The sequence below is a fragment of the Accipiter gentilis genome, chromosome 14 (genome assembly GCF_929443795.1).
Source record: "Accipiter gentilis chromosome 14, bAccGen1.1, whole genome shotgun sequence".
Classification (NCBI taxonomy): Eukaryota; Metazoa; Chordata; class Aves; order Accipitriformes; family Accipitridae; genus Astur; species Astur gentilis.
Genome location: NC_064893.1, coordinates 15,444,936 through 15,462,830, shown reverse-complemented (window position 1 = coordinate 15,462,830; position 17,895 = coordinate 15,444,936). Strand labels below are relative to the sequence as shown.

General features: G+C 38.9%; 2 protein-coding genes across 3 annotated transcripts; one reads left to right on the top strand and one right to left on the bottom strand.

Moving 5' to 3' along the window:
* Positions 1 to 1,591: 1,591 nt before the first annotated feature.
* LOC126045741 (uncharacterized) lies at positions 1,592 to 7,834 on the top strand. Its single transcript, XM_049817187.1, has 4 exons — positions 1,592 to 1,742; positions 2,476 to 4,413; positions 5,414 to 5,539; positions 7,524 to 7,834. Exons 1-4 carry the CDS (start codon positions 1,595 to 1,597, stop codon positions 7,715 to 7,717), a joined length of 2,406 nt encoding a protein of 801 aa, XP_049673144.1. The 5' UTR covers positions 1,592 to 1,594; the 3' UTR covers positions 7,718 to 7,834.
* A 311-nt stretch (positions 7,835 to 8,145) lies between these two features.
* RP9 (RP9 pre-mRNA splicing factor) lies at positions 8,146 to 17,895 on the bottom strand. 2 transcript variants are annotated; one of them, XR_007508135.1, is made up of 8 exons: positions 17,634 to 17,895; positions 16,218 to 16,248; positions 15,274 to 15,403; positions 14,860 to 14,951; positions 13,333 to 13,394; positions 11,649 to 12,160; positions 8,815 to 8,887; positions 8,146 to 8,730 (listed from the first exon to the last, which is right to left on the bottom strand). XR_007508135.1 is itself a non-coding variant. In XM_049817196.1 (6 exons), the coding sequence occupies exons 1-6, from the start codon at positions 17,852 to 17,854 to the stop codon at positions 11,908 to 11,910; spliced, it is 789 nt and encodes a 262-aa protein (XP_049673153.1). In that variant the 5' UTR covers positions 17,855 to 17,895; the 3' UTR covers positions 11,027 to 11,907. The 2 variants fall into 2 exon arrangements, 1 of the variants encoding a protein (XP_049673153.1); XM_049817196.1 differs by lacking the exons at positions 8,146 to 8,730; positions 8,815 to 8,887 and having other exon boundaries at positions 11,027 to 12,160.

The window sequence follows — 17,895 nt, the reverse complement described above, 5'->3', positions numbered from 1 at the left end:
GGTTTTTTCCCTACAAAAATGCATCTTTAACAGTAGTTTTAAGCAGAAGATTGTTAATATTCCCCCTTGTTTTGTTTGTTTTAAATGCAAGTTCCAGCATTACAAAAGGGAAATACTGGATTCACTTAGGCATGCAGCTTAAATGTCTGCAATATGAGACTGCTAGCTTTCTGTATGCCAGCTGAAGGCTTTTACCACTATTCCTATCCTCATGTTTTGATTGTCCCTCCCACCGGTTGATGGAAAAAGGCCCCCCACGCTACTGTTAAATGAGCCTCAGGTGGAAGGGGGAGTGGACAAGTAGCAGCTGCCTGCCATAAAGAGGATGAGCTGAGGACTTGGTTAGTTTCTTGCTGGGCTGTAAGCAGCAGCAGTATGGACCTGTTTTGAGGGGCTCTAATGGGGCAGGAATAGCTTAGTTTTTGTAGGGCTTCCTTTTTGCTTGTTTGGGGTTCCCCACCTCCCTCAAAGGCCAAAATAATTCTGGGAGCTTTGGTCTAAGAGAGAGGGCTGGATAGGCCATTCTAGATGGAAACTGAAGAGGGCTCCGGTGCTCCTGAAAGCTTTCTGAAACTCTAGGCTGAACCGTGTGCTAGTTTGTAACAGGTCTTGAATTCAAGTTTTTATCTGGAACTTTGAAGTGCTTAAGTTCTCCGAAGAGTTGAGCTGCTGTCTCTCTCTTTTTGTTTTGTTTTGGGATTTTTTTGTGTGTGTGTGTGTAGTCACTAGATCTACTGTGTTCTCCAATTTCTTTTATTCTTGCTTGTAAGCTATATGTGACAGGGTTGTATCACTTGTATGGGTTGGAATGGGCTGAACTTAGTGTATTGGTTAACTGAGGAAATATGTAGGTGTAGGAGGAAGTTCTGTCTTGTGAATTTTGTATGGCTTTGAATTTGAAATTATGCATAAGGATTTTGCTTTTTTTTTTGTTACCTATTATTTAAGTAAAGGAAGCATGGTGTCACTGAAATACTTGGTTTATGTTAGCTGTTATTGTTCTTAAGTACGTTATAAAGTACAAACACTGAATTAACAGAGCTCTTATTGTGATCTCAAATATACCATATGTGTTGGCATTAAGAAGTGTTTTCTTTACAAAGCACCAAATTTCTGATGCATGAAGCCTTCTGTTGTTTGGTTTTTGGGTTGGGGGTTTGGTTTTGGTTTGGTTTTTTTGGTTTTTTTTTTTTGAGGCCTCTTGCTCAAGGCTACTTGACTGAAGGCTACTTTTTAACTGTCTGGAGTACTCCTTATGTGGATGAGCGTATATAAGACTACACTAAAGTTACTGGTCCTGTGACTCTCCTGTGGCTTTAAAATGTGTTTTAAGGTTGGCTTAAACCACTAATATCGAAAGCTGCATACAAAAGCTTGCTTAGCAAAGGAGAACTAAAATCTTTGACCTTGATAGTAATGTCAGTTTTCTACTTTCTGTTTGGAAGACAGTAGTCTTTTTCTGGAAAGATCTGGTTTCATTGGGCTGGGAGAGGAATGTCTGCTGAATTCTGACAGAGCATAAAAATCATTAGGTCACACAGTTTTTAAAGTGGTTAATCCTGATCATTTATCTCTTTCAGTGATTAAAAAAAAAATGAATACTGCCTCAACTTCAGAAAGTGGATCATATTCCACAAACCACACAAGACCCTTTTTTTATGCACAGCCAACAGCACAACAGCCTTTTCCAAATCCATGGTACCTCAGTCATGCATACAGTCCGTACTGTGTACCTGCTCCAGGTAAGGTAAATAAGAACTATCTGTGGTAGCTTTGCTTAGTAAATTACTGCTAGAGTGGAGGAAACAAACGTGTATTTGTGTTAATAAGCTTCTTGGGAGCTTAAGGTAGCATTAATGTAATGTTTTGGTTATCAAAGATCTGATTTCTGAAGTATTAGTTAAATACATAGCTTGTGTGCTGGAAAGCATCTGTTTCTGGAGAATGGAAACCAAGTAAAATATTAAGTAATCGTTATCCTACAGATACAGAGCTCTAGAATATGCTTAACAATTAACATGCATGTTTATATGAGTTCCATACATGCATGCACGCATTATAGGTATGGGTAAATAGAAACTTAAAAATCCACACAGAAACAATATTGTTAAATGTATCTTGTAAATAGTATACCTATGTTAACTTCTATCTGGAGCTGTCTTTTTCAAAGACAATGCTATAGCATAGTCCATAAAATAATTTAAAAAAGTATGGAAAGCTAATTAGTATATGTTCCAAGGAATAAAATCAACCTCTGGTTAAAGTGTAGCTGTCCAGATAAGCTGTTCCATAATAAGGAACTCTCTCTGGATTTCTGCACCACATTTGCTTCCAAGCATTGACAGGTGGAGTGTTTTACTTGCCTATGTGTCTGATCTTGTAGCTGTCCCTGTGAATGCAAGCAGATATTAATCATAATGACTTCAGAAAGAAGATATATTTGTCTTTATTTTTTTTTCAATCCCCAATGTCTAGGCTTCCGAAGTGGAAATCCATATTTTCCATTTTATTCTCTTGCGTTCCATGAGTACCCTGGATTTTTTGTTCCACAGCATCCAATGCATGCAAGAATTAACAGAAGGCCTTATTTTAATGCTCCCTCACCTTCCCCTATGTTTTATCATGCAACAAGATTTAGACACTATAATACCCCTGGGAAAAAAATGGAGACAAAAGAAACACAGACTGATCCTAGACAGCCTGAAAACAAGCAAAAAACCCACCAAGATATCCATACAGAAACGAAAGGTTGTGATGCAGGAAATACAGCCTGTGTTTCTTCTGGTATAGGTACAGAGACTGAGAGTACTTCAGAGAAACAAGATTCATCTGGATCTTCCATTATGGTAGACAGAGAGTTTCATAACAGGAGCCCTTCCAGCTCTGCACAGTATAGAAGTCTTCCTACTGGAAGCTATGCCTTTGAGAAGGAAGAAGTGAGAATAGAATATGGAAATGGCTCTCCAGCTATTCAACTGTGGAAGTCCTTTAAAGAAACTATCCCTTTGTATGATGTGGCAAGTGGTAAACCAGTCCCAGAGAATATAGTGCAGCGTGACTTATTTTCTGTTAGCTCATGTGAAGGAATGATATATAGCCCTCAAGAAGGGGAGAAAACAGTGCCAGGAGCTTCCTTAGATGAAAGAAAAGCTGTTCTCCCCTCAAAACAGGGTGCTGAAACTGTGCCAGAAAAAGAGGTCCAAAATAATGAAGTGAAGCTGGATGCAGAAAAGCAGATGAATACAAGTCAATGGGCAAAATCCCCCCCAGGTGAAACCATGGCAGTGCAAATCACAGAGCTGGCAAGATCTGTTAGCATAGATCAACCAGTGGTAAGACAGGATGTGGTAGTAGCTAAGAAATCTAGCTCTAAAAAATCCACAGGCTCAAAAACTTCTCAGGAAGAGCCCAGCTTTATTCAACAAGCAGGACTACTTCCATCTAGCATGGAGGTAATGAGTGACTTGAATTTTCAGCAGAAAAACCTGAATCTAAGCCACAGCACAACCAATGAAAGCCAAACAGATAAAAGTATTTGGTGTGATGAATCAATTGAGAAGTATGTTCCCTCTAACAGTTGGCTGGCTTATTTGGACCATATGGACACAAACTACAACTACGACGTTTGTTTGCCACAAAGAAAACGTCAAAGTGTACTCAGTCTTTCTTCTGATGACATGTCCTCCAGAGAGGAAGGCTCATCAATTGATAATGCCCCAGTGTCTTATTTTGTCCCTGACTATGTGCTTCAGAAAAGCACGTACACTTTCCAGAAAAGTACAGAGGGCTTAGAGAAAGAGAAAATTAAAAGTGGCGGGTCCCTTAATGAAGATGCAGTGGTAGGAACGGAGCAGACGAACAGCTTGAATGACCAAGATGTCAAAAACTCTTCAACCATGAAGATTAAAGAGGCTTACAGTAAAGATAGAAAGCTGGTAGCCCTTCCTAGATCTTCTAGTCAGAAAAAAATTAATTCTCTCAAAAAAGCAGCTAAGAGTTTGTCAGAAGTTGAGGACTTTGAAGAATACTCTGTGAGGGGAGAAGAGGAGGAGGAGGAAGATGGAGAGGAGGAGGAGGAGGAGGATGACATGGATGAAATTGAATATTTCTTTCAAGAAGCCACTCCATATGGATTCTTGACACCTAGTAAAGGACGTTTCTACCAAGTTGGCGAGAGGGTGCTTTGGAAGCCACCTAAAAATGCTATACCGGCTCAATTAATTAGCTGGCCTGCTCAAGAGAAAATAAAAAGTAGGAGTGGGCTTGGTGAAAACATTGGTGTAGTTTACAAGCCAAAGGAGAAAGAGCAAGATGAAGTTGTGTACAGTGACTATGGGTATTATGGAAGAAAGAGGCCTACAGCAAGAAGAGAAGGGCTTGAACAGCAGCGAATGCTACGGAAATTCTTGGGAGGTAAGCTAATTGCCGAGGATGAAGTGCTGTTTAATAGCACACACAAAGAACACCTAATTGCAGTTGCAAATTGTAGTTTGAGCCAGTGGGCAGATGGGAGAATGTTGTAGCTTCAGGTCTGGCTTAGAGCCAGAAATACTGCAGAATATTTTTTTGAGGCAAAAAGGGTTCACTGCAATTTTTTACCTATTGCATGAGGATTCTGCATCTTCACAACCAGCAGAGAATTTCGCAGCAACTCTCCTTTGAGTTTGATATGCTTACCTTTCTGACATTAGTGGCAATTTTTTCATTTGAAAAGCTGCAGGTTATTTAAACTACACATTTACCATTGTTTGATAATATCTTGGAAACTCAGCATTTAAATTTATACAAACATTCTGACTCTCTCATCACGGATCCATGTCAGGTGGTTTAAACAAGATTAAGTTCATTATAATCTGGCAGCCATACCCTGTGTAACTTCTCTGCAGAAGAGGTGTCAAACCATTAAATTTTTTTTTTATTGTAGCTGCTGTTCTGTTACTGTTAGCAACAGAAGATTTGCTGAATTTTCATAAAATCAGTGTGAAACTATACTAAATTTGATCTGGAAAAGAACAATTTGTTTACTCAAAGGTAGATATTGGTAGAAATTGGATTCATCTGAACTGAGACTAAGCAGAGTTATCAGCCAGGGGTCATAACTGGTTATGTGGGTACTTCAGTAAGTGGCTGCTGTTTAGTACAGTCTTGTATTGTGAAAGGAATCTAAACCAGAGTGATCTAACAACAGGCTTAGTGTTCTTGAACTTTATTTTCTTTGTTCAGAATCTGTAGAATTAAAGTAGCTTGTAATTATTGTCAACTGTGGTCTCCAGAAAACTATGTTTTTATTTTAATAGACTCTTACAATTAGATTCAGTAGTTAGCTTTGCATTCTGACTTGTGGATCAAACAGTATATTAACATTAGCAAAACTAAATACTGATCTTAAATCAACTTTTTTTTTTTTTACTAGGAAGGCTGTTAAGGGAGAACATGAGGATACCACCTGAAGAGTATTGGATTAGAAGTGGTGCTAAACCCAAACTTAACAGCCAAATACATGGTAGTCTCTCATCCCCAGCCAAGAGCAAAGACCAAGGTACAAATTATTTCCTCAATGTGTTTCTGTTCTTAAGGAACATTCAAAAGGATACGATACAAAACAGCAAGTTTATGATATTGGGATAAGATTTGAAGATAATAAAACTAATTATCATTGTTCTGATATTGATGAAATGCCTGTCAGTCAGTACATCTCAGGGTATATTTACATCCTTCTCAAACTCAAACATGTGAATAAGGATGCATTATAGCTACTTTTTTTTAAAGATACCATGGGAAATCAAAGCATCGAATGCTTTAACGTGGCCAAGCAAAGCCTTTATTTTGCAGAGTTGCTACTGCCATAAACTGTAGTATTAATTCTTCACCTGGATAATGCTTCTCTGGAGTGCATACACAGTGGTAGTTCCTAATCTTGATGAGTAGAACATATGTTTCTATATAGGAATTCATGTGTGATAGCTCTATAGGCCAATGTTCAGAGAAACTAGCATGTCCCCCTACTGCTAAAGGGTGTCTGAGTGCAAATCATCTTGATGTGGTTAAGGAAAAGATGAACAATTCAAAGTTAATTCTAACAAAGTAAAAGGTTAGATAGTTTCCAATATCTTTTTCTTTCCTCCCAAAGCAGAATGGTTTTGTGGGTTTTTTGTTTGTGGTTTCGTGGGGTTTTGGCGGGGGTTTTTTTGTTGTTGTTTTTTTGGAGGGGGGGTATGGGGGGGTGTTTTGGTTTTTGTTTTGTTTTTTTTACAATTAAGGTCTGCTTGGAGTTCAGCTTTCTTTCTAGATGTTCTTCAAGGGTGTTTCTTGGTGTAAGTGCTGTTGGAACAACTGTAGAATTTGCTGTAGTCCAAGTATTACTAATCTCCTGGGTCACAGGCTTTCAAGTATCACAGTATTGCTCTATCAAATAACCGAGTGTGAAGTTATTTTCCAAATAGACTGATGACTTGCCTATCTTCAGTTCAGTGATAATATACATCAGGTTTCCTGTATCAACAGCCCAGCGGACTATTCTTCAGAGTGTACTCCTTAGAGTTCTCTCTCTGCATTGCTTTCCTGCTTGAGTATGTTGGGGTTTGGGATTTGTCTCCTGCATTGGAAGCTTTCTATCCTTCCTATCCTTCTTCAAATTGTTGTGGGATTTTTATATACTAGCCTGCTCTATGAAAGTTGAAAACATTTTACTTCAGCAGCACTGTTCTTAGCTCCTTACAGCAATTCATAAGAATAGTAAAATAGTTCTAAAATATTGTTACCTTTAACTTCCAGCATGTCCCCTCTCCCTTTTCAAGTCATAGATGGTGCAGCATACTGAGGATGTTTGGCCTTTGTGTTGCTCTCTGCTTTCTCTTCCTCTTTTTCCAGCCTATGTAGTTTGCAGAAGCTGTCACATTCAGTATTAGGAAGCAGGAATCAGTTTCTTCTGAATGCTGTTCATGCCAATGGATGCCTCAGAAGTGCTAGTAAAATGACAACCTTTTTAAAATGTTGCTTATCTTAGGACTCATTTCTTCAAATTAATCTTAAGTGCCCTGCAAGTAAGGGGGTTTGGCTAAATGAGATATGTTGCTTTAGCAGTAATATTGATGCTAAATTTGATTTCTTGAACTGTGTACCTGTGGTGCACAACTTAACAGGTCTGAAGAATTGAGTTTTTTAAAGACAATGGGCGAGTTGGGTCACTTGGACAGCTATCAACTAGTCTCAAACACTTGGAAAGTGCACTAGAGCAGAATTACCCAACTCTCACTGGGTTCTTTTTTGCCACATTTACACCTATCCAAGTTATGACCCAAAATAAAAGGCATCCAGAATTATGGTTAAACAGTGATTAAATACTGTAGACATATAAGACTATTGCTTGACATATGTAGTGTCAGTTTTATCTGCCATTAAAATGGGCGCATAGAGAGAAGGGAGAAAGAAGAACACTACATACCAGTTGGGGAAAGTCAAGCTTAAATTTCCTTTAAGACTATGCTTTGGAGAAATAATACCAATTGTATCTTGCTATTTAGGGTGCCCACCTTTGGTTAAACCAAAGAAGAAAAGAATAGGCAAGCCACCTTCAAAACGCAGAGACACAAGATGTGAGGCAGAAGAAGCAGCATGGGAGATGCTCAAAAGCAGTGTACACAAAGGTTGGTATACAGTTACAAGCTACAAAAATGACTGTTATAAGCAGTTTTTCCATTACTTTCTTGGGAACTAATGGTTCTTGGTTTGAACTGCAAGGATATTGGATAGCTTGTGAAATTATAGCAAATGCTATGTATGCAGATTAGATGAGGAAAAAAAGCAAGCTAAGCTTTGAACACTTACCTTGCTATGAATACTGTTGTAGCTTTGACCAGGTTAAGTTCCTTCTCTTTATTTAAGGGAAGGCGTATGTGTGGGGAACAACCCACCAAACACTGCTATTTTAGTCTAGTTGATCTTCAAACTGTTCTACTAACTTTTTTATATGTTGAGTCCTGTGTCACTTTGCAGTATATCCTTTTCTTTAACCTACAGGTCTGTCTCAGCCAAAATACTGTAATTTGATACAACACCAATGCATATAGATAATTCTTAAGAACTTCAACTTTATGGAGTAGGGACTTCTTGCTACTTTGGAGGAAGTTGGGGAAGAAAAATGGAAGGAAAAAATCACATTAAGCAGGTTGAATAACAAATATGCTTTTGTGGGAGAGTCTGAAAAGGTTATAAATTGAAAAGGGTCATTACATACAAGAAGCTACCTAAAAGATCAGAGTTCCTTCTGGAAAAGAACAAGCTGGCATAGTTAAGCAAACTTGAATATTCAGTTAGGAAATACATGAGTTAAAGACTGTCTCTTATATATTAAACAGAGGATTACACTTCCATGTGTTTGCAAGGTTGGAAACAAAAACTTAAACTGCAGCAAAACTGACATCAGTCCTGAAGTCAGATTATTTGAACATCAGTGTTAAACCTTTAATTGCTGATCCTTTTTAGTAAAACCATCCAGGAAGCTTGCATAATCCCAAAATACTTCTTATATTTGCCCCAGAAATGGTGTTTCTTGTATGTGTTCAACAATGTATTTAGAAGAGCACAATGAAAATATGCTATGAGTTTCATATGGAACTCTTATCTATCTCTTATACTGGGATATTCTGAAGTCCAACACCATTCCTGCAGAATTTATCCTTGCTGGGAAGTTGAGTACATAGTTCTAGTATCAACCATCAGTGTCTCTTCCTGCAATAGAAAAAGGCAATCACTGGCATCCAGTTGGTCTTTAGAAGCAAATTGACATATATTATTTGGAGGGAGAATGCATACCTTAATCTTTTTCCTTTTTTTCCTTTTTTCTTTAGGACATGGAACAAGAAAGTTCCTCCATAAGAAGAGATAACTGCAAATAATGGGGCAGGAGGGAAAAAAAAATTGTATCGGAGGTTTGCATAAATTCAAAACTCAATTATTATTCTCTTGTATACTTTGCGCTGTGCACTCTTAAAGGGTAAGAAGTAGCACTGTAAAGACTGAGGACAACGCTGAAGTCACCTTTTTACAATTTGCATGTCCACTATTTAAATAAATTTAATAGAACTGCACTTTGAGACTTCTTGTATTCCATCTATACGGGGAAGCAAAAAAGCTTATGACAGGGATGTATGTGCATCAATACTATTATAGCGTACCATTTACTGCTGCCCTGTTCTTAAGCTCTGCAGGATTGTGAAGCCCGTCAATGTCATCTCATATCATAGTTTGTCTATATGATGTGGACATAAGTACAAGATTTTCTTCCATCAGCTGGATTTTTGGCTAGATTTGGTTTTGTCAGTGTAGAGTAATATAGTTAAAGCTGTATAAAGTCAAGTGCTGACTTGAAGTTTCAAGGTAGTTCCTCAGATCTTAGTCTCTTCAAATGCATGATTGAGGACTAAAACCAACGCACTGCATTGATGTGATGCTCCCCTCTCCTCCCCTTCTTTTTCTGTGGAGACCCTGAGCTAGAGAGATGGACTTTGAAGGCGAAACAGAAGGTTTTACAACAGTGGTGTGCCCTGTTCCCTGACTTCTTACTGATAACTTCTACTACAGTTGATACTGTCCTTGGCAACTCACTGCAGGAAAGTCTTTTTATAGAACTAGGATGATAAAGCTAGGTCTCTGCTGACCTATCTTATGAATAATGGAAATAGGCTGATCTAGATGAGGTGGATAGCTCAAAAATGTGTGATCTTTTTCAAGTATTGCCATGTGAGAATAAAAAACATGATACTGCTGTTCTTGGATGATTCCCAGATATTTAAATTGCATTTGATACAAGTTAGAAATGGTCTTTTATGGTATTTTTCTGGATTGTTTAAATAGTAAACCCTGGTAGGTAAAATGGGAAGGACACATTAACAAGGAATGGGATGACAGACTAAGGAAAAACTGAATTTGTTTTTATTAAACTAAACTTCGGAAGAATCTGAAATGAGAAAAGCTGAAGTAACTGAAGAGATCTTTAGGTTAGCTCTGCTCTAGACAAACTTGAGTAAGAATTCTCTTGGAATGCATCAGGTGAATAGTAGCTGTGGCTTTCAGCATCTGTCCAACAATTACTAGTGCTAGAAACACATGGATTTTCTCGGCAGCAAATGTGGCAATGCAGAGAACCAGTCCATTATAAATCTCTTTGTGTTATTTCAGATGTTAAATCTTCTTCTGGTGGAAGAGCCAGGAGCTTTGAATTTGTCAATGATGATGCTGATACAGGGAACTATCAGAAGCCACCAGTAAATCACAGGGAAATTTGCTAAATAATACTGGAGGATAAAACACAACCCCACATTCAGGCTCTGGGAATAAGATAAAGGATCTTTTTGTAAGTAAGCCTTGACTACCTTGTTTTTCCCCAGAATGTATTGTGAATGACTGCCAAGGAATGGTGTGTCACTTTTACTAAATGACTCTTAGACATGTAGGAGGGAGAAAACACATTTTAATGTATGCTTTCCCCTGTCCTCTTTTTCCAAAGCTCTCGGGAGAAAAAAAAAAAAAGCATTTTAGTCTATGGTTCCTTGATTTCACTGTTAATGTTCACCCCACTAATGTTAAAGCTTTATCATGCCTTTTTTTTTTTCCAATATAAGCATAAACACAGAGACTAAGTTCTATATAAGTCCTTCCTACTCCTTTCAAAGCAGACCTATTTTTCTTTCTCCTTTTGAAAAGTACCAGTATGTATCATGGAGGTCCTCAAATCACACCTTTGTACCACTGTACCTTGAGGTTTCAAAAAGAGATGTTTACTCTAATGCAGTTTATAGTTACCTCAATCTTTCTAGTCGAGTCTGCAAGATTATTTAAAAGAAAAGTGTGGTCAGTCCACAAGGTCAATCAAGTACACAAAACTTTCCCTTCTTCCTGCTTATAAGTTCTTTACTACTGTTCTGTGGCTTATGCGCATATAGTTGAAAACCATTTTGAAAGCCTTACACATTTATATTCTTGTGGGATGGGTCATAAAATATTATTACATAGAATCTAGTAAACATAAAAAATAAGTTGGAATTTATTTCCCCAAGCCTTTTTAAAAGGAAAAAAACCTCCAATGTATCAAAACAACTGATACTGAAGTATACGTAGAAATTAATCTTTTTCCATTTCTAACATGAAAACCCCCTTTTTAAATAACTAAAACCACTACTCTTTACAGTAAAGTTGAACATCTAACATCATTACAGTTGGCTCCCACTCCTATGGTTTGGTGTTACAGAACTGTGCACATTAACAGTGATGATGTTGAGATTTTGCTACACAAAAAAAACCAAGTCTTGCTGACACTGCAATTTTGTCTTAAAGTAAATCCCCTCGATTAACTCTTTCCCCGTTCAACAGCGCTCTTTATTTCCCTAGCTGCCAGTACAGGATAAGTACACTGAACTTCACATAGGCAGTATGCAGAGAACAAAAAATACAGTATAACCTGCTTATAATAAAAGCACTGTAAGTGAACTCTCAGTGCTCTGCATGGTGCAAACGGCAGTCCCATTACAATGAGGCTTTGTATATAACCAAATGACTTCATGGAGAAAAGACACTTCAATAGACAGTCTACTAATTCTGCAGATTTGTTGGCAATACCTTGGTAGTCACTGCTTCCTGCTCATACTCACAGGCAGCAATGCAGAGGCCTGATTTGACCAAGACAGATGACCTTTAGCACAGGTTTTACAGCATAAAGATATGGTTGATTGAGTATTGTTTAATGCAGCTCTCTTCTTTCTGGCTGCAGCCCTGCAGAGGGGCAGAAGAGGGACATCCAGTGTAGGATGCTGTGTGTAACCATCTGTATGTTCTGAGTTTTTAATAAAGCCCTTTCTGGTGGTTTCTTCCTCATTCTTTGGATCTTTCCTTGCAGTTCGCAAGTAGGGATCAAGGAACATACAGCAGCTGACTGCTGTCAGATTCTGACTTCTCATTGGATTTAGATGATTTATGCTTCCTCTTTTTCTTCTTCTTCTTTTCTTTTTTTTTCTTTTCCTTCTTTCTCTTTTTTTTCTTGTGTTTATCTCTACATTCTGAGGAAGTGGAGCTGCTGCCACCTTCATCCTCATCACTGTCATCACTGCTATCATCATCATCTTCTGAGGTAGAGTCCTCCAGGAGCTGCTTCAGTTGCTGTATCCTGAGTTTAAAACATGTGAATGAGAATCTTTTCTAGCTCTCCTCTACGTGTAGTAATTTATTCTAGCTTTCATCTGCTTCCTTCCTACCTTGAAAAATGGAAGCTGCATGCAAAGGGCAGGGGAATACTTCCTCTTTTGCTGAATTACACACTGATTACAATTTTCACAGACTGATAAAAGTAACCTCTTTTGAGACAAGCAGATGTTCTGTTCTCAGGGACTTTCCATCCCACGGGATATCAAAGGCAGACTAACTTATTGGCCAATATTTATGCGTGCAAAACAATGAGGCAACAGCTATCAGCAGGCCACCATAAGAAGTTCTATGCTTATCCATACACAGATGCATACTGGGATTATGATATTTTGATATTCATTGCCCTGCTGATCCATAGATGATGTCAGTGAAGCTGATGGAGTACACTCCACTTTAGATGCAGAGGTATTTTTGACAGGCACTCTTCCTTTGAACTTTCATGGATTACTGGCAAATGGGGACAAACTATTTGCTTGTTTTATTGTTGTCTTCAGTACCTGCTCCAAGGATTTGTTTGTTGTTGGTGTGTTTTTTTTTTAAAAAAAAAAAGCAACACACCCACAGCAGCAGTACAAGTCTATGGGCTACCTATAGTTTGTTCAGTTACCTCACTGATGCAGTTCAAGTAAGAAAGCATTAAAAACTCTGCTGCTTTATACATTGAATATCAACCTTACATGGGGAACACCATCAGGTGCCCAGAACTAGCTTTCTAAACCCACCCCTTTGTGTCTACTGAAGGTACTTTGATGCACTGAATTTTTGAAAACACCTTAGTGAAGTCAGTGAAATTAAAAAAAAAAAAAAAAAAAAAAAATCAAACTTTTTTTTAGGCCTAAACCAAAACTAAACCCAAGTACCTGAATATTATTGTGTAACTGAATATGACTCCTCTTTAAACTTTGTTTTGGGAAAAAATATAGAAGCAAATAGAATTAAAGAGGTAGGAAGTATTACTGAGTGATTACTGAGAAAGTAGAAATGCATTAGTCTCTGCCAACATGAAGAAACTGTCACTAAAAAAATGTTCTGAGATAAGGGTAAGCTTCTATCAAAATTTCACCTATACATTAGTATCATGTTATCAAAAGAAAACCAAATTGAAAATGCAGTTTCCTACAGAGACACACTTACCTCATTTCTTTCTCATGACGTTTATTTTCCCTTATTATATCATACATTGGATCTTCATGTGCCTTTAAAGTGGAAAACAGAAAATCCAGTGTTGGTAAATAAAAATATTTATCACTGACTGTTTTATTTCCTAAAAAAATAAACCAAAGCAACACAATGCAAGAGGCTTTTATCAAAAGATGAAATACACTTAGCAAGCTCTTGATTCACAAGTATGCTCTCAGACTTAATATTGTTAATCTGAACTGTTTTTCTTACTTTAGCAAAAGCTTATCTAGTTACATCACCAATGAAGGGGACTCTCCTTAGGTATATACTACCTCTTACCCTCTCCAATCACAGTTAACTAAGAGAACCCCATACAAATACTACAAGAATAGCTAGACAGAGGTGGAATATTGGAGTTCAAAGTAATGAGCTGTGCCCTTACAGCATATTTTAAAAATTTGGATACAAACACACAGGAATAAAGGAGCAAGCAATATAAGACAAGCGGATAATGAAGTTGGAGTTGTCCTAGCATGCTATGTGCTACCATTATTGGTTCTTAAATTGGTTATTTTAAAATTAAACAGGCATTGCAACAAAAGATAGTTGTGAAGGAAGATAGCAAATAAACTTTGCAGACATTTAAGGTGAGCTTATGCCATGCAAGAATGCGGCAAAAAGATGGGGTGATCATTTCTGTTGGAAGATTAAGCAAACAAGTTCAACAGAGAGGAGATATCAGATGCAGACCAGAGGTGGGAATTAAAATTTCAGTAGCAAATAAAGGTGTTGGGAATGCACCATGAAGGGTGTTGGATGTACAGCAAGAGTTTGATGCAACAGAGAAGAAGCCTGAGGAAAAATGAAGAATATCTGGTCATGGGAGAGGGCTAAAAATACTCTTTGCAGCAGCGTACAATCAGTACAAGTCCAGTATCTGGACATAATGAGACCAGATTAGATTTTTCAAGGACAGAAATGAGGATATATGACACAAAGTGATGACAGCTTGAAATATAGGTTAACAACACAGAGCAACAGGAACAGTTAAAGAGGTCACACAGAAAGAATCTGCAGAACTGAGATGTAGCCTCATGTAGCAAGAGATCAGACTTGTAGACTACTGGATTACAGACCTAGACAACAGGCTTCATGATGTGATTGTTCACAGTGAAAGTGGAAGGCCTGAAGCAGCTGCAATATGGGCAGCTCAAGCTTGGCTAAACAATTTTTATTACGTTGACACTTTAATCACAAAAACTGAATGTAATGGTTGAAAGAGGTTCTTGAAGATTTCCAATTTAAATGTAAAAATTACTAATTTTCCTCCTGAAGAGCAGATTTTCTGCAAAGTAGTCAAACATCCAAACATGTCTGTAGCTATTTTTCTTTATTAGATTTTCGGCATCTGTATTATAGTACAGACAGAGGAAAAGTCCTTAATAAAGCATCATCTAACAGGCTTCTCTTCACTTGCAAGATTATGCATCATCAGTATTAAAAAAAAACAAGCAATAATACTACAGTATTTGTACTCACTACTCTAAATTGTTCCAATTTCTGATTGCCTTTAATAAAGAATGGGCATTCTTTATCTCCTGTTCTGTGTCCATAACGTTTACACCTCCAACCTTTAAAAAGAGAAGCAGCAGTGAATTGCACCTCTGAGCCAGATCAGAAGAAGAAGAAAAGAAAAAGAAAAAAACCCCATATTTATGCAAAATATTTTTGATTTGTTGGAACAAACAGAGAGATACAAATATTATGTTGATAAATGTAACATCCATAAAAGGAAAGGCTATTACAGCCTTCAAGATAACAGTTGCTTTATTATCAATGTGATGCCAATCTACCTGGACCTTGTCATCTGTCCACCAGACATTCTGCCCTCCCCCAGAGTATACGGATGGCTATATGAAGGTCCAATGACATCTGGAATATTTTCAGCCTTACACTGCATGACTTTGACTTCTTTTCCCAAAGGCATCCAAAGCCCTTTTGTTGGGGCATGTGCCAGGAATTCTCGTGCACTTTCATTGCCTGGTACATCAGGTATGCAGTCTTCTGGTTTTATTTCATTCTCCTATAGAAAAAGACAAGGACAATAAAATCACTTTTTTTTTTTAACTTTGTAAAAATTAATACTCCAAGTGTGCAGGCCTTCACTTAATATGGAACCTATTTCCCCTGTAACATTTCTTCTTCTTGTAACACATAAAGGATCCAAAACACCTGACCCTTTTCACAGCATTAAGTACTTTTCTTTTTCCCTCAGCCTTGAATCTTCCAGTCTGAATTTTATTGCCATATTAATTCCATTCCTTCCTGTGTATTTTAGTAATTTATTTAAATAAATAATATAAATGAAAACTTAACAGATAAGGAGAGACTTCTTTTTCCTCTTCCTGCTAACAAGACATAACAATTTAAAACAGCCTTTACAACACAGAGCAGTATTTTTTAGGTTAAAAGCACTAGATTATGGCTTAGGTATATAAATTTGGCAAAAGCAATGATCATTATTAAAGTATTTTTACACAAATATTTGAGCATAGGCAATGGAAAAGAATCCTGAGAAGATGCCATTCAAACTGAAAATCTGCTTCACCATAAATGACTCCCTTCTATCTGCACTATTAAATACTGCATTAAGTGTGCATGCTAAGAGGTGATGAAAGAACTGGTATCATCCTATCCAATTCTGGGCATTTCACTCTGGATTCACCAAGTCAAAGAGGCTGGTCTGTAACTGAGGAGCTCTGAGCTTTCCCCTGGAAGCATCTAATTTTCTCTGCAACTTATATAGGTAACGTAGACACTTAAGATAAATGGTTAAAAGACAGGTTGTGTGAAAATCCCTTGTAATGCTAAAAATTTACTGCAATACAGTTACCAACCTTAATTAGCCCTGGGGGAGGTTTCTCATAGCTGAAAAGCAATAGAAATGCTGTTACTCTGCAGCTGAGCACAGACAAATAGATTGAGAAAATACAGTATTTCAATGGTATAGAGTTAAAACCTTCACATTTTCCCTTAAATTTTACTTTATCAATAATCACCAAGAACTACAGCAAAACACGGATACCTGGATGCAAGCAGGCTGAGACAGAGTGTCTGTCATAACACCACACACATCTCTTGCAAACATCCTTCAGATTCATATTCTTGTGGGGGAACAACTACTTTCTTTGCACTGCTTTACGGGGATGTGTGGTACATCCAATTCAGCTTCCGTTACCATAAATGCGTAATTCTCTCCTCTTTCTGTAGCACTCCTCCCCAAGATCTCACTGATCCAAATTTATGATTCAGCAGTGCTGGAGTAAAGAGACATACTTGGCTGAAAATGTCAAGTCAGAGAGTTCCTTACATCTAGCTTTGCCAGCCAAACCTAGTATATAATAATAATTTCATCTTCTTCTCTGTCTTAAACCTAAAGACAGAACCTTACGGACCGAAGTACCATCTTTCCTGCAGCATTGCTCTGCAGTTTAATAGTACATATAAAATTTATTAAAATCCAAATAGCAAGCAGGTGCTACATTGAGCACAGCAACTGAGAAAGCGCATGTGCTTAGGAGTTACACGCCAACGCACTATGAACAGGTATTTATAACAATAACTTTGAGTTTACTTCCACTTGTAAAGGAAGAAAAAAAAATCACGTTCTTGTGAACCTTCTGATCTTTTTATTCTATTAACCCCTTTCCAATGAAATAGCATAAACCTTTTACAGCACCTCGGGCTACTGATGAAGTCATTAGGCAGATCTCAAACCTTTTCTATTATTTATTTTTTTAATCCATCCTAGCGGAAACCGGCTGAACAACCTCTGCTTCTACGCTGCAACCTACCAGACTTCTAGAAACCTGGAAGAGACCCATTCCCTCCCCGCCCCCAAATCCTTATGAAGTCCCCAAGCAGTTTAAAGAGTGGCCCCGGAGCCCCGTCGGGATGCTGCTGTACCGCCTGAGCGGCTTTCGGGTGGCCGGAGCCACCGGGGGGGGGCTGGCTGCTCTCGGAGAGAGGCAGCAGGTACACGACTGAAACACAGACCTGCTTCTCTGTAAGCACGGGCCCTGTTTTTAAAATCTGACGGAGCTGGAGCCGCAGCTGCGAGAAGGGAACGGGCCCCTGCTTCCCGCGGGGCCGGAGGGGGAACAAAAAAACAACCAACAACACCCCCCCCCCAAAACCCAACCCTGCACTGGGAACGAGCCCCAAACGCCGGCGGGGGGAGGCGGCTCAGAGCGGAGCTGGGGGGCTGCGCGCCCTCCGGCCCCCCGGGCAGCCTCCCCTCCGCCGCTCCTTACAAGGACTCCAGATGCTGGAGCTTTTGGAGCTGCTGCGCCTCCTGCCTCTTCCGTTTCCTCTCATGCCGGTCGTGGGTCCTGCCACCGCTCGCCGCCGGCTCCAGATGGCTCTTGGGCCGCGCCTGGCTGCCCCTCGCCGCTCCTTCCTCCGCCCCCTCCCCCTCCGCCCCCTCCTCCTCCTCCTCCTGCTGCTGCTGTCCCCTTCGCGCGCTGTGGGACATCGGGGCGGCGGCCAGAGCCGCGGCGGACGGCGAGGCAGCGG